The sequence below is a fragment of the Adelges cooleyi genome, unplaced genomic scaffold (genome assembly GCF_023614345.1).
Source record: "Adelges cooleyi isolate 19-005CV unplaced genomic scaffold, UGA_ACOO_1.1 ACOO_flye_CR_arks_rails_tigmint_CR_PRNA_1, whole genome shotgun sequence".
NCBI classification, from domain to species: domain Eukaryota; kingdom Metazoa; phylum Arthropoda; class Insecta; order Hemiptera; family Adelgidae; genus Adelges; species Adelges cooleyi.
The window spans coordinates 4,196,247-4,211,426 of record NW_026095751.1 but is presented as its reverse complement, the minus strand read 5'-3'; the positions used below and the strand labels follow the sequence as shown (position 1 = coordinate 4,211,426).

The following is a 15,180-nucleotide window of genomic DNA, read 5'->3' as shown; positions in this document are numbered from 1 at the left end:
TTATTCCAATTGTTATATTATATCTGTCAAGGATGCTATGAGATTTCGAAAAATAAATAAACTACCAAAAAGAGTCAAGATTACTTAACTAATAATTAAACATCACAGTTAAGCCTTTAATTACGATTTTACAAAAAATTGCCTATACCTAACTCCTTTATAAATAAGGGGTATAACGTCATCTTAAGAGTGAGGCGAAATAATTGTTCTGGCGGCGAACTGCGAAGTGTCCGGGTCCGAATTTATACTTTTCGCAGTGGTATCACCACCACAGTATCATTGCTTACGACAATAGTCGTGCTCGCACCACCCTCCCCGGATACTCCGTCTAGTAGTATAAGGTCTATGCATATCACCCACTATTTTCACATAGTCTGTATATTGTGTAAATCATAGAAAAGTTAGATGATGACAACTCATGTTTGATAAATCATAGAAAAAACAATAAATATTATAGACAAAACCAATAACTGTACACGAAATGGCAGCCTCCTACCAGGGGACATTTTCATAAGCAGCCGACTACAGGCATTCCATAAATTGAGTTCACAGGTTCACTGCTCAGTAATAAATATTAAATAGTAGCACAACGGCCTACACCTCGCAAGTAGCAATGTTCGTAAGGCGGCTAAAAGAGTTTTTATCTGAAAATATGAAAAAGCGAGAAACTGCTAGCGAGATACTGCTCTTTCCTCGTGTGCAACTCGTAGAAATTATTATTTTTCAGTGAGGATCCATGTTATATTCTGTCGCGTTAATGATAACAGCGGGTTATCAGTGCTGACTATATAAAATACATCGAGATAAAGAATACACTGGAGCGCGCACCCGAGAAAAAAACAACCCACCATCCCCACTACCGTACGGCAAAAACGTATAGTACGTAATGTGTTACGCCCCACCACAGTACGGTAACCGTATGCCGGGCGGCGGCTCGTTTTTTTACGTGCTGTGTTAGGGAGTCCGCGCTCTAGTGTATTCTCTATCTTGATGGTGTTACCTTAAAACATCTTTTGTACTGATTGAAAATTTATAGATATGAAAAATTGACCGTTAACTTTATCAAATATCAATTTTTAGGTCTTACCGTAGTCGCCAGTCGGTACTAATTATTATCAATTGCAAATTGATTTTACTTTTGAACTTTGAAGTAGCGTTATGGAATTTCAATAGTCCACACTATAGAAAACAGACAAGATCACACTACATACTTGATACTTGTATTCAGATAGTGTGGTTGTTTGCATTAAAGTAAGTGTTTTATACTTCCAGTAGTATGAAGTGTTACAATGGATAAAGACTTAGATTTTTTATTTGCTATTCAATTACAAAACGAATTGATTGATCTCACTAATTATGAAGAAAATGGTTTCATAGATTTAACTCAATCTTCATGTAACGTTACAATTGATTTGACAAAATTTAAATCTGAAGATAATGAACTTAAACGTGAGTTAATAAGCTCATCATCACAAACAACAAAAAAAAAGCGTTCAGATGTTGAAAGTATTGTGGATCATTCATGGGAAACTATAGATCCAAATCCTGATGTACATGGATTATTTTTGGCGTTTAATCGTCAATATTTTTGGAATACTCTTGATTCAGTTGTAGTTAAATGGAGCAATCGAATGACAGTTTGTGCTGGTTTATGTAGGTATCAAAGTGGACAATGTTCTATAAGTTTAAGTGAACCTTTGCTAAAACTCAGACCCCGTAAAGATTTAGTTGAAACTTTATTACATGAAATGATACATGCATATTTATTTTTAACTAATAATCGAGAACATAGAGATAGAGATGGTCATGGACCAGAATTTTGTAAACACATGTATCGTATCAACAAAGGAGCTGGTACCAATATATCCATTTATCATAATTTTCATGAGGAAGTCAAATTATATAAACAACATTGGTGGAAATGCAATGGACCATGCCAAAATCGTAAACCATTTTATGGATATGTTAAAAGAAGTATGAATCGAGCACCTAGTCCTATTGATTCATGGTGGGCTCAACATCATGCTACATGTGGTGGTTCTTTTATTAAAGTAAAAGAGCCTGAAGGATACGGAGTGAAAAAAAAATCTACCAATTCCAAACCACAAATAAAATCAGCTAATAAAATTACCAACTTCTTTAAAATTCCGTCTTTACCTACAAAACAAATAGAAAATTCTTCGAATATTCAGGTAGTGGAACCAGAACAATGTAAAGGTAACAGTAGTTCTCAAGATTCTATTCAAAGTGATGATAATGATACTACATTATGTCCAGTTTGTAATGAAACAGTTTTTACTAGTTGGTTGAACGTTCATTTGCAAAACTGCAATAGTCTTAAAGAAATGTTTGGTGGTGAAATGGAAGATACTTGTAAATGTGTAGTTTGTAATGAAACAGTCGAAAGATATTTAATGAATGAGCATCTGGATAACTGTAAAGGTTTGAATAATGTATTTGACAATGCATCAAACAACACAAAAAACATTAATTATGTTCATTGTCCTGTTTGTGATAAATTAGTACTAGAAAAAAATATCAATGAACATTTGGATATTTGTACATTGGAAGAAGAATCTCCTATTGAAAGTCATTCAATGAAGCAAGTAAGCTGCCCTTGTTGTGATAAGAAGTTTAAGAATGTAATTGAATTAGATGATCACATCGACAGATGCTTATTAGGAAATTAATGTGATTATTAAATATTATTAAAAACATATGTGATTATATATATTTATTGTTGAATTATTTGTATTTATAAGATTAAGTGTCATTTACAGTTTAATAAAAAAAGTGATAAATAAGTTGTTTAAAAAAATTGTATATTGTTTTCATAATTTGATTGCGTGTTCATTCCCTCTAAAAACGAGATACTACATTTATTGTCTTTTTTATTAATTTTTCAGATACAAATTTACTTTTTTTTTTTTTTGTATATATAAATGCTAAGAGAAATAAAAACAAGATACAGTAATTAAATGAATTTCTACATAGCTCTTTAATGTACAATATATTAGTATTTGTTACAGTTATATTTTGTGTTTTTTCATTATAGTATTTATATAGTGTTAATAATAATAAGTTAAATAATTACATAAGAAAATATCCCATCATATTAATGATTAAAAATAGGAAAGAACAAATAAATCATATATTTTTTATTTTAATATCAACCTTAAAAATAAAGACCAATAGTTAAACCTACTAATTATGAGGTTTTAAGAAACTATTATCATCATTAATGTATTGACAGTTGTACAAAGCATTATTTTGTATTACAAATACATTGGTTACCTAGTTACCAAATATGTGCAAACAAAACATTTTTTTAATTGTCTACATTTGTTTTTTTATAAGCTATATAGTATAATAAAAATATATTACTATTATATTTATTATGGCACCATCGTTACAATACCAAGTTTTACTTTACTTTAATCGTTATTATTTTTTACTGTATTATACAATTGAAATTGTAGTTAATATTTTAAAAACGTATAAATTACCTTATCCAAGAAGAACGTTGGCTATAGAATGGTTCATTGTTGTATTATTATATCCAGTTCAGACAAGTCGTATGGCCTTAGGTTCTAAAGGTAATCTCACCGATACAGCTTCGTCGATAGTGATTTCATCTACACTCAACATAGCAACAGTTTTGGGCACACTACATTTAATTCAATGGCAAACTTATGTAATTTTTTTAGAAGTTATCATTGGTTATATTGAAATAATATTTGAAATAATATGTTTTATATTAGGATTTATTCACTTATTAACTCAAAAATCAAATATGTACTAGACTTAAAAAAAAAAATGTATTATCGTTTTGTTTAAAATTAATTTAAAATTTTAACGTCTATTCAGCATTAGACATTTCAGATGAATCACTATTGTAATATGAAATACAAACACCGCTATCTTCAACGATTTTATCAATAAAACTTGATTGTAACTTTTGTACTTCTTCATTAGCGAGTCTGTTATATGCTTTTAAAATACTGTGCAATTCAAAATTGGATCTTTTCATTAAAGCATTATGTAACGTTAGAGTTTGAACTTTTTCAACCAAGTACTTGTAATCAGGACGATCATTTGCAAAATCTCGTTCATAACTTGTTAATCCTTCACTGGCAGTTTCCCAATCGAACTCCAATTTCACATTACGTAATTTTCTAATAACAATTAATTTATAATAACTAATACGTTTACAAGAGTAACTTTGTTACAGGATATTAAACGCATATTAATTACTTACTCTTTTAAATTAAATCTTTCTTCTTGTTTATTGGAAATCAGTTTTGGAAATTCTTTTTTTTTACACTTAAATTTTTCAGTATACCTAAAATAAACATATTTTCTTTCATTAAAAAAAAAAAACTATAAAACATAAACAACTTACTCTTTAATGTCTTTTTTGGAAGAACCTCCTAACAATTTTGATTTTGAAATTATATTTTCTTTTTCTTTATCAACCCAAAGCATATTTCGAAATAATTCTAAACGATCATCATTGGATTCTGAAAATAATGTAAATATAAAATTTGTTTATATAAAAAACAGTTTTAAACATCTAAAACACGTTTAAAGCCAATTGGTTTTGACAATTTATGTGTTTGAAGCCATTTTATGATTATTTAAAAAATGTTCTCAAGCAAACAAATAAATACAATTTTTAGTTTTAATTTTTAACTTCATTATTTATATCCTTCATAAACTTAGTTAATAAGTTTCTAAGTTAACTGGTTGATTGAAGAATGTATAGATAAATAAAACAGATTGCTTAAGTGATATTATTATTTATTTACTTTTATTATATTATATTAAAATGTGTTTTTGACATACCTTCAACTGGCTTTGGAAAAAAACTAGATCTTCGGCGTTTATGTTCTTCAGCCATAACGTTTTAGATTCAATGCGATATTATTTAAATTTATTAATGAAAGACGGTTTTTTTAACTACAAAAAATTAAACAGTAGCCCTGTACTTTTAAAATTTTTTATTAATAAATTAGATTTTTTATTTACCCGTTGTATTGTGATAAATTTAAAAATTGTAATACATTACAAAGCATAGATTTAATAATAAATAAATATTTACAGTATTTATGTCAAGATTTTTACGTGTATGAAGTTAGCCATAAACGAGCCAGCAATATTTGATAACAGAAAGTGTCATGGCGTTGGTGTATGTTGTATTGCCAATACACTTATTATTCTAAGGGGCAGTCCATATATCCCCATACACCGACGATTATTATCATACGATATCGACTTAATTAATTAAAATATATTCTAATTATCGAAAAAACAGTAAGAGTATATTATTTAACTTAAAAAAATGGCACTTAGGGTTTTGCGGCCGCCGAACCCAACCCAGCAATAAAAAAGCGGCCGACCGCCGACCGAAACCGGCGGCAGTTATGTCAATTTTTGACAATGTTCCGGAAGAGGTCTCCTCAATTTGATTATACCAATCGAAAGCTTACTAAAAGTGCCAACTTTTTTAATAGAAACAAATTTTTAGACATTTTAGTAAGCTTTCGATTGGTATAATCAAATTGAGGGGACCTCTTCCGGAACATTGTCAAAAATTGACATAACTGCCGCCGGTTTCGGTCGGCCGCTTTTTTATTGCTGGGTTGGGTTCGGCGGCCGCAAAACCCCAAGTGCCATTTTTTTAAGTTAAATAATATACTCTTACTGTTTTGTCGATAATTAGAATATATTTTAATTAATTAAGTCGATATCGTATGATAATAATCGTCGGTGTATGGGGATATATGGACTGCCCCTTAGAATAATAAGTGTACTGGCAATACAACATACACCAACGCCATGACACTTTCTGTTATCAAATATTGCTGGCTCGTTTAGGGATAACACCACTTTTTCCAAATTGCATATATTACCAAGGACCACTTTTTCCATTGTACACTTTTTACCAATGACCAGTTTTCCCAATATTAATTTATCCCAACTAGGAAAACATGTAGTTTGGAAAAACTGGTGTATGGTAAAAAGAATAACTGAAAAATTGGTATTAAACACATTTACCAATGTTTTTATTTTCCCAAATGGTAAAAGTGCATAAAGGTAAAGTGCTGCGTTAAACGTTTACTAATAACTAGTTTTCCTGTTATTTATTTATTCCAATTGGCTAATTGCTAAATATATATATATATAATAATAATAATAAGTCATAATTAATTTAATTATAAACACTACTAATATACATTTTTTTTATTTGTAATGAAATATTTTCTAAAAATTGATATGTTAAATATTACTATGAGTAGCAGGTTGTTTCATAACCCGTATAATTAATTTGTTTTAATACTTTAATTTAATATTTTATTCACAAATAAAAACATCCTACTGTTTAAGCTTGTATATTGATAAAAACTAATTTTATTCATAAGCATTTATTATGTATTTTAGGTGTATAATTTCAAATTATTATAAAAGTAATATGGAAAAAAAAGAAAATATTAGTTTTGTTTATTAATAAATAATATGTTTATTAACAGGGCCTGATTTATGCAAGTGCAAATGGTGCACTTGCACTTGGACCCCAAATTCTGGGGGCCCCGCAAGCTGCAGAACATTTTATTTCTTGTCAAATCCACATATAACATAATTCACATAACTTAATTTGTAAAATGTAATACAATCAATGTTCAGAGTTCAGTATATTTTTACAGTATGTTATTACATCATCATTAAATTCTAACTCTGTAATTGAAACTTTTGCAGTGAAAAAATCAAGAAAGAAATCTTTGTAATTTTTAAACTTTTTTATGATAAAATGTTATAAAAAAAAGAAATTTATCAATCTTTTTATTTCATTTTATATATATTAAACAAACTGTTAAATTAATAAGTTATTTTTCCATTATTATGCAGGACTGAAAATTAATTTATTTTAATTTAAAATTCTTTAATAAGTACTTTTAAATTTAAAACGTATTTTTTAAGTTTTATATAATATATTTTATAATATTTGTTAATTAGTATTATATCTTCATTATCCTTAATGTATAAAACCAAGTAACTAAATTATATTTAAAGTACATAAAATAATGTACAAATATTTTGTGAGTTATGTGATAAGTATTTAACATATTTAACAAAAGTTCTGCAGATTTTTTTCAGAAAAATGTTTGACTTGGGGGCCTAAAATAAGTTGGTGCACTTGGCCCTAATTTCATTAAATAATCATAAATAAATATATATATATATATATATATTTATTTATAGTGTATTTTAGTGTAAAATAAATTCACACAAAAAAGTTGAACATTAAATATTAGTATTTATTATTGAAAGCAGGCTACAGTTTCGCCCTACGATTGCCTATTGGCTTATTTATTGGCTACGATATCAAATACCTAATGTGACAACATTAGTTTCGACTTTCGTACAATTTACTCGATATAACTCGATAGAACACAACAAAATATGTTATCAGTCGAAATATCATAACTATTATTATGTAAAATTGATAATATTTAAACTTTGCTCTTGCCCGGCAACCATAGACCTATCTTTATAGGTCTATGCCGGCAACACGATGCATTGTATGGTTAAAGATATATATGTATATACATATATTATTTAGTATTTTCCAGGACTAACCTAAAAAGTACTATTATTTTATTTATTTTTGATGTTCAAAAATTAGCCTTTGACAAGTTAAGGGATAAGATTTGTATTTCTGTAGCAACTGTGAATAATTGTGTAAGTCGATTTCAGTGATTTTATAGGAGAGCGATTTTAAACTTTGACCAGCTGCCATAAATCCCTACTTAGCCAATAACTCACATCTCTCTCATGGTTTTCTTGTTGGTCCAATGAGTTAGAAATGTATTGAATGTGTGCTAGACGCCTCTGACTACATCCTAGCATACTTAGTCAATTTTTACCAAAATTCGACTTACACACTAATTCACAGTTGTTACAGATTTATTGTTTCTCCGAATAAAGTGGTCACTCCGAAGTGTCAAATTTGAGCATTACTGTTACGATGACTATGGTTATGTACTTGATGTAAGGTATCAAAAATATATATAATATAGGTAAGTAATCAAAATTTATTCTTTCCTTTTCCTTTCAACATTTAAAATTCGTAAGTTAATAGTTGGATTCCAGAGAACTCCTCGATGGTCGCTCTACATAACGGACAGTTAAAATTCTCTGTCAGGAGTCGTATGGCGCAAGTATTACAGTATTTGTGCGTACATGGCTGTAAGATGACGGTCGTCTCTTCATTCATACAAATGGGACATATATCAACAACTTCTAAAAGAAACAATGTAAATTATAAAGGGTACCTAAATAATTATTTATAATGATAATATCAATTATCCCATTACAAAATTAAACGACTCAAAGTATAAATTAGCTAAGAGTCATGCCAGTCTTAACTGGATAGTCATTATGAAATATAATTAGGCTTTTTAATTGTCATTTACTAACCTTCTTCGTTTTCGATTTCTATTGCAACTGGACGTAGTGGAGGAGATGGCGGTTCTATGTCCTCTAAAAAATAGTATATATAGATAAATGTATTGTGGAGTTATTTAATTGATGGGTTTTATCGTAAATTGACCTAAATCTATACACTAATGACATAATATTGTTTTTGTTACTAAAAGTAAAAAAATACAGGTACCATTTAACAAATTAAATTAATTTTAAAACTATTTATTGTTTGAGTTAAGTGGACTGAAAAAAATGTACTTAATTATATTATAATAAATATGGCAGTGTAGTACATTTTATGTGTAAAAACGGTATACAATGCAATTGTAACTTGTTGTTTGTGTAGAGTGTGTGAATATGGCCTATTTAAATTTTTAAACGGTTCTTACTAAAAAAAAAGTTTATATTAGTTTACTGTAGTTGTAATAAGCTTAATGCTACATAGATGCTAAGGAATTTCACAATGATTGCCGCAAAGTGCTAAATATTATTTCTTTATATAATAACTGTTTTTATACACATCTAAAAAATGACTTATTTGTAAATTTGGTAGTTAAATTGACTTTGTGATAGTTAATCATTTGGTACATATTTTGACACTTTATTTATTTATGGAGTACTTGGTATCTTAATAAGACATTTTTAAGAGATCAGAATATGATTACTGATGTTATATTAATAAAACTTATGATATATTAATATTTTATCTAATTTATTATTTATACATTTTTAATTTTCTGTTTACTTTTCAATATAAATTAAATTAGATTGTATGAACTATTAATTACTCATGATTATTATTTTAGTATTAGTTCTACATAATTTTTTTATTATCTTTTTAGGAACAATGTTGTCCATTCATACTAATTACCCGTACATACCATTTAAATCTTAAAATTCTTCCACAAGTCCATTCCAGTTAATTTGATGATTTGGTCCAATACGCTGGCGATTTACTAAAAGTAAAACATTTAATTATATTAAATGTTATGTACTCCAAAATAAATAAAGAATTTTGGTGTATGTTTATATTTAGTTGACTACCTTCTGGCTGTTGTATGGGACCCAACATTTGATTTATATAAGATTCGTTTATATGTCCTACTCTGCGTAAATATTGGACAGGATCTCCACCATTACGTATGTCTTGTAATGCATTTTGCAACAAGTTATTGTTGAGATGCCTTGATGTAGCAAATCTTCGACGAACCTTTAAATTTCAAGTGTGTTTAAGCATTTTATTTACTTATGTTGTTTTAAATTAAAATATTAATATACTTGTTGGCCATTTAAAACTTGGGTCATCTCTAGTCTGGTGATTTGTTCCACACCTCTGAGTAGGTCTAAAATTCAATTAAACAGCATTAATACCTGTCTGCAAATAAAGGGTTGAGAGGAGGGGGGGGGATAAACAATAAACTATGTAAATCAAGTTTTTGTGAATGTTAACTTAGGTGCTGAATGCATGTATTAAACATCAAGTCATCTAAAGACATTCTTTTTAACTTACTTTACTATTTCAAAATTTATTTTTGGTGAAAAAATTTGAATTTATTATTTCAAACTTTAAAATATATTATATATACGTTATTTACGCTCGCTTCATTGAAGTCGTTATAAAATTATCTTTTTTTTAAATTACAAATATATAAATTTTACATTTTTCAATGATTTCTTATGGGAGAATCTCCCCACATTAGTTTGTTAGTTGGCCCCTGTAAGCATACTGCAAGTGCTAGTTGTGCACCTGCAGTATGTCTTTATGAAAATGTAACTGCAAAATATCGTGAAACTATTTTTATGTTTAGACATATTATTCTACAGAAGTGCTTATTTGTTTTTTTCCAGGATAGGAGTGGCAAATGTTGTTTAAAGCCTATTTTAGCGCTGAACTAAAACTAAAAACTAGAAAAACTAGAAAAACTAGAAAAATTAGAAAAAATAGAAAAACTTGAAATCTAGAAAAACTAGAAAAGATAGAAAAACTAGAAAATTGAAAAACTAGAAAAACTAGAAAAAATTGAAAAACTAGAAAAACTAGAAAAACCTGAAAAAATTGAATAGAAACTAGAAAAACTGAAAAACTGAAAAACTAGAAAACTAGAAAAAATTGAAACTAGAAAAACTAGAAAAACCTGAAAAAATTGAAAAACAAATTAAAAAAGAAAAACTAGAAAAACCTGAAAAAATTGAAAAACTAGAAAAACTAGAAAAACCTGAAAAAATTGAAAAACTAGAAAAACTGAAAAAATTGAAAAAACTAAGAAAAACTAAAAAAACCTGAAAAAACTGAAAAAATGAAAAAATAGAAAAACTAGAAAAAATAGAAAAACTAGAAAAAATTGAAAAACTAGAAAAACTAGAAAAAATTGAAAAACTAGAAAAACTAAAAAACCTGAAAAATTTAAAAACAAGAAAAACCTGAAAAAATTGAAAAACAAGAAAAGATTGAAAAACTAGAAAAGTCTTTCTAGTTTTTCTAGCTTTTCTAAATTTTCTAGTTTTTCTAGATTTTCTAGTTTTTTTAATTTTTCTAGTTTTTCTATCTTTTCTAGAAAAACAAGAGAAACTAGAAAAACTAGAAAAATTAGAAAAACTAGAAAAACTAGAAAAACTAGAAATGCTAGAAAAACTAGAAAAAATTGAAAAACTAGAAAAACCTGAAAAACTAGAAAAACTAAAAAAACTAGAAAAACTAGAAAAAATTGAAAAACTAGAAAAACTAGAAAAACCTGAAAAAATTGAAAAATTAGAAAAACTAGAAAAACCTGAAAAACTAGAAAAACTAGAAAAAATTGAAAAATTAGAAAAACTAGAAAAACCTGAAAAAATTGAAAAACAAGAAAAACTAGAAAAACTAGAAAAAATTGAAAAACTAGAAAAACTAAAAAAACCTGAAAAAATTGAAAAAATAGAAAAACTAGAAAAAATTGAAAAAAAAAAAACTAGAAAAATTAGAAAAAATTGAAAAACTAGAAAATTGAAAAATTAGACAAACTAGAAAAACCTGAAAAAATTGAAAAACTAGAAAAACTAGAAAAAATTGAAAAATTAGACAAACTAGAAAAACCTGAAAAAATTGAAAAATTAGAAAAACTAGAAAAACCTGAAAAACCTGAAAAACTAGAGAAACTAGAAAAAATTGAAAAAACAAGAAAAACTAGAAAAACTAGAAAAAATTGAAAAACTAGAAAAACTAAAAAAACCTAAAAAAATTGAAAAAATAGAAAAACTAGAAAAAATTGAAAAACTAGAAAAACTAAAAAAACCTGAAAAATTTAAAAACAAGAAAAACCTGAAAAAATTGAAAAACAAGAAAAGATTGAAGAACTAGAAAAGTCTTTCTAGTTTTTCTAGCTTTTCTAAATTTTCTAGTTTTTCTGGATTTTCTAGTTTTTCTATCTTTTCTAGAAAAACAAGAGAAACTAGAAAAACTAGAAAAACTAGAAAAACTAGAAAAACTAGAAAAACTAGAAATGCTAGAAAAACTAGAAAAAACTTGAAAAACTAAAAAAAATTGAAAAACTAGAAAAACCTGAAAAAAATGAAAAACTAGAAAAACTAGAAAAAACTGAAAAACCTGAAAAACTAGAAAAAATTGAAAAACTAGACAAAACTAGAAAAAATTGAAAACTAGAAAAACTAGAAAAAATAAAAAAAATTGAAAAACTGAAAAACTAAAAAAACCTGTAAAACCTGAAAAACTAGAAAAAATAGAAAAACTAGAAAAACTAGAAAAACTAGTAAAACTAGAAAAATCAGAAAATCTAGAAAAACTAGAAAAACTAAAAAAATTGAAAAACTAGAAAAACTAAAAACCTAGAAAAACTAGAAAAACTAGTAAAAACAGAAAAACTAGAAAAACAAGAAAAGATTGAAGAACTAAAAAGCCAGTCTAGCCTAAATTCACTAGACAGAACAGCTGGACAGAACTAGAAAAACAAGAAAAACTAGAAAAACTAGAAAAATTAGAAAAACTAGAAAAATAGAAATGCTAGAAAAACTAGAAAAAATTGAAAAACTAGAAAGATCTAGTAAAACTAGAGGAAACTAGAAAACCTGAAAATCTAGAAAAACAAGAAAAACTAGAAAAACTAAAAAAACTAGAAAAAATTGAAAAACTAGAAAAAACTAGAAAAACTAGAAAAATCAGAAAAACTAGAAAAACTAGAAAAACTAGAAAAAACTAGAAAACCTAGAAAAAATTGAAAAATAGAAAAACTAGAAAAATGAAAAATTAGAAAAAATTGAAAAACTAGAAAAACTAGAAAAAATCTGAAAAACTAGAAAAACTAGAAAAAATTGAAAAATTAGACAAACTAGAAAAACCTGAAAAAATTGAAAAACTAGAAAAACCTGAAAAACTAGAGAAACTAGAAAAAATTGAAAAACTAGAAAAACTAGAAAAACTTGAAAACTAGAAAAAATTGAAAAAATTGAAAAACTAGAAAAACCTGAAAAACTAGAAAAACTAGAAAAAAATGAAAAACTAGAAAAACTAGAAATACTAGTAAAACTAGAAAAATCCGAAATTTTGAAAAACTAGAAAAACTAGAAAAACTAGAAAAACTAAAAAAACTAGAAAAAATTGAAAAACTAGAAAAACTGAAAACTAGAAAAACTAGAAAAACTAGTAATAATTGAAAAACTAGAAAAAATTAAAAAAATTGAAAAACTAAAAAAACCTGAAAAACCTGAAAACCTGAAAAACTAGAAAAACTAGAAATACTAGAAAAACTAGAAAAAATTGAAAAACTAGAATAGTTTTTCTAGATTTTCTGGATTTACTAGTTTTTCTATCTTTTCTAGAAAAACAAAAAAAACAAGAAAAACTAGAAAAACTAAAAAAACTAGAAATACTAGAAAAACTAGAAAAAATTGAAAAACTAGAAAGTTTTTCTAGATTTCTGGATTTAGTAGTTTTTCTATCTTTTCTAGAAAAACAAAAAAAACAAGAAAAACTAGAAAAACTAGAAAAACTAGAAAACTAGAAAAACTAGAAAAAATTGAAAAACTAGAAATAGTTTTTCTAGATTTTCTGGATTTACTAGTTTTTCTATCTTTTCTAGAAAAACAAAAAAAACAAGAAAAACTAGAAAAACTAAAAAAACTACAAAAAATTTGAAAAACTAGAAAAACTAGAAAAACTAGAAAAATCAGAAAATCTAGAAAAACTCGAAAAACTAGAAAAACTTGAAAAACTAAAAAAACTAGGAAAACCTGAAAAAATTGAAAAATAGAAAAACTAGAAAAATCAGAAAAATTAGAAAAAATTGATAAACTAGAAAAACTAGAAAAATCAGAAAATCTAGAAAAACTAGAAAAACCTGAAAAACTAGTTTTTCATTTTTTTTATAAATAACACTATAAATAACAAAAATAAATGAACCTATTAAACGATTTTAAATAATTTGTATTACTTATTATTATAAGTAAACAAAATTTAAAATTTTTTCGAGAAAAATCATTTATGTTGTATAGTATTAAAATGAGACGTTAAAAAATGTAAATAAGAAATCAGTTTCCAACAATTCTAAGAGGAAGGAATTTTTTTATACATTGTCGAGTTATTTTTCGCCGTCCTAATTGATATTTTTAATATTTAATATGTAGAAACATAAATAAACACGAAACAAAATTCATAACAATGGAAGGAAGATGGTAGGAGGGTTTAGTATTGGCGATTCGCAAAAACTTTTTAAAGGTTAGTTAGTAGCATAAATATGTTTCGAGAAATTATTCAAATAGGTTATAAAGTGGTTTGCTCAGGTTTTTTCTAGTATAAAACATTTTGCCTGTAATTAATTTTTTTTTTTTGATAAAATGGTATGAATCATTAAAACATATTTTGTTTTTTATTTTATTGCTTAGTTCAGGAGGTATATGCGTTTTACACAAAATTGTTTTTACTGCATTAGTCATTTTTGATATACCAGGTGATTCTCCTAACGCTCTACTAGTCTGCTTTTTTTTTGAGCCGCATATTATTATTTTATCAGTGCATTATAAAAATTATTCAAGCACAAAATACACAGATACATTAGCACCACCATGTTTTTCGTGTCTGTTAATACAAATTTAATAGAAAACGGTACAAACATTTCATGTTTTTAGAATTTATATTGTTCAAAAACACACTCTGCCCTCCATGCCCCAACCTTATTGTACTGGCTTTTTTATATTCCACGTGTGACACACATTTTGGTATTTTTCATAATGTTAGCGTCTCTCTTAGTTTTAAAGACTTTTTGAGCTGTTTTTTCTTCGATAATAAATTTTTTAGGAAATTTTGGCTATAGCGAAAAATTGACAAAAACAAGTGTGTCTTGGTGTTTGTGTAGGCACCCATTGAAATGTTTGAACTTTTTTCTAGCATGACCGTAAAACGTTTCAATAATTATAAAGAATAACTATTTTGTACCTATATTAAGATACAATTATTGTATACAATATAATAACTATAATATACACTATTACAGTTTTCTATTAAACTTACCATTTAACGTTGCACGAAAAGGATTGATCGTCTGACCATGATAATTTGATGATATAGTTTTACATTGAAAAAACATTATTTTCGGGCCAAATGAAATAAAGGTTAAAAAATCACGAGTCGAAATTGTTGAGCTTAAGTCATAAATCACAGTTTGGAAAAACCAATTACATTTCATATTATAGTGTTGCTATAGTTACACT

General features: G+C 26.6%; 3 protein-coding genes and 1 long non-coding RNA gene across 7 annotated transcripts; 2 read left to right on the top strand and 2 right to left on the bottom strand.

The window, feature by feature from the left end:
• Positions 1-922: 922 nt before the first annotated feature.
• Positions 923-2,871, top strand: LOC126835920 (DNA-dependent metalloprotease dvc-1). The gene has a single exon (XM_050568803.1). The coding sequence runs from the start codon at positions 1,290-1,292 to the stop codon at positions 2,688-2,690; it is 1,401 nt and encodes a 466-aa protein (XP_050424760.1). The 5' UTR covers positions 923-1,289; the 3' UTR covers positions 2,691-2,871.
• Positions 2,872-3,089: 218 nt separating this feature from the next.
• LOC126835926 (uncharacterized) lies at positions 3,090-5,253 on the bottom strand. Its single transcript, XM_050568817.1, has 4 exons — positions 4,846-5,253; positions 4,403-4,520; positions 4,259-4,342; positions 3,090-4,175 (listed from the first exon to the last, which is right to left on the bottom strand). The coding sequence occupies exons 1-4, from the start codon at positions 4,898-4,900 to the stop codon at positions 3,860-3,862; spliced, it is 573 nt and encodes a 190-aa protein (XP_050424774.1). The 5' UTR covers positions 4,901-5,253; the 3' UTR covers positions 3,090-3,859.
• Positions 5,254-7,637: 2,384 nt separating this feature from the next.
• On the top strand, positions 7,638-10,503 carry LOC126835171 (uncharacterized). 4 transcript variants are annotated; one of them, XR_007685170.1, is made up of 6 exons: positions 7,645-7,740; positions 7,964-8,078; positions 8,141-8,329; positions 9,327-9,446; positions 9,521-9,707; positions 10,333-10,503. It is a non-coding gene; the product is annotated as an uncharacterized LOC126835171 (long non-coding RNA). The 4 variants fall into 4 exon arrangements; XR_007685172.1 differs by having other exon boundaries at positions 7,955-8,078; XR_007685169.1 differs by having other exon boundaries at positions 7,638-8,078; positions 8,141-8,315.
• On the bottom strand, positions 8,141-15,065 carry LOC126835166 (uncharacterized). Its single transcript, XM_050567491.1, has 6 exons — positions 14,981-15,065; positions 9,763-9,827; positions 9,529-9,694; positions 9,366-9,440; positions 8,479-8,541; positions 8,141-8,301 (listed from the first exon to the last, which is right to left on the bottom strand). Exons 1-4 carry the CDS (start codon positions 15,054-15,056, stop codon positions 9,376-9,378), a joined length of 372 nt encoding a protein of 123 aa, XP_050423448.1. The 5' UTR covers positions 15,057-15,065; the 3' UTR covers positions 8,141-8,301; positions 8,479-8,541; positions 9,366-9,375.
• Positions 15,066-15,180: the final 115 nt, after the last annotated feature.

Bases quoted from the DNA above. Each gene is read 5' to 3' on its own strand.
- LOC126835920 (XM_050568803.1), top strand. From the start codon at position 1,290: ATGGATAAAGACTTAGATTTTTTATTTGCTATTCAATTACAAAACGAA.
- LOC126835926 (XM_050568817.1), bottom strand. From the start codon at position 4,900: ATGGCTGAAGAACATAAACGCCGAAGATCTAGTTTTTTTCCAAAGCCA. The intron at 4,521-4,845 runs GTATGTCAAAAA...CATTATTTTCAG, and splicing joins TTTTCCAAAGCCAGTTGAAG to AATCCAATGATGATCGTTTA. The intron at 4,343-4,402 runs GTAAGTTGTTTA...TGTTTATTTTAG, and splicing joins TCCAAAAAAGACATTAAAGA to GTATACTGAAAAATTTAAGT.
- LOC126835166 (XM_050567491.1), bottom strand. From the start codon at position 15,056: ATGTTTTTTCAATGTAAAACTATATCATCAAATTATCATGGTCAGACG. The intron at 9,695-9,762 runs GTATATTAATAT...TGAAATTTAAAG, and splicing joins AAGTTTTAAATGGCCAACAA to GTTCGTCGAAGATTTGCTAC. The intron at 9,441-9,528 runs GTAGTCAACTAA...TTTTACTTTTAG, and splicing joins TCCCATACAACAGCCAGAAG to TAAATCGCCAGCGTATTGGA.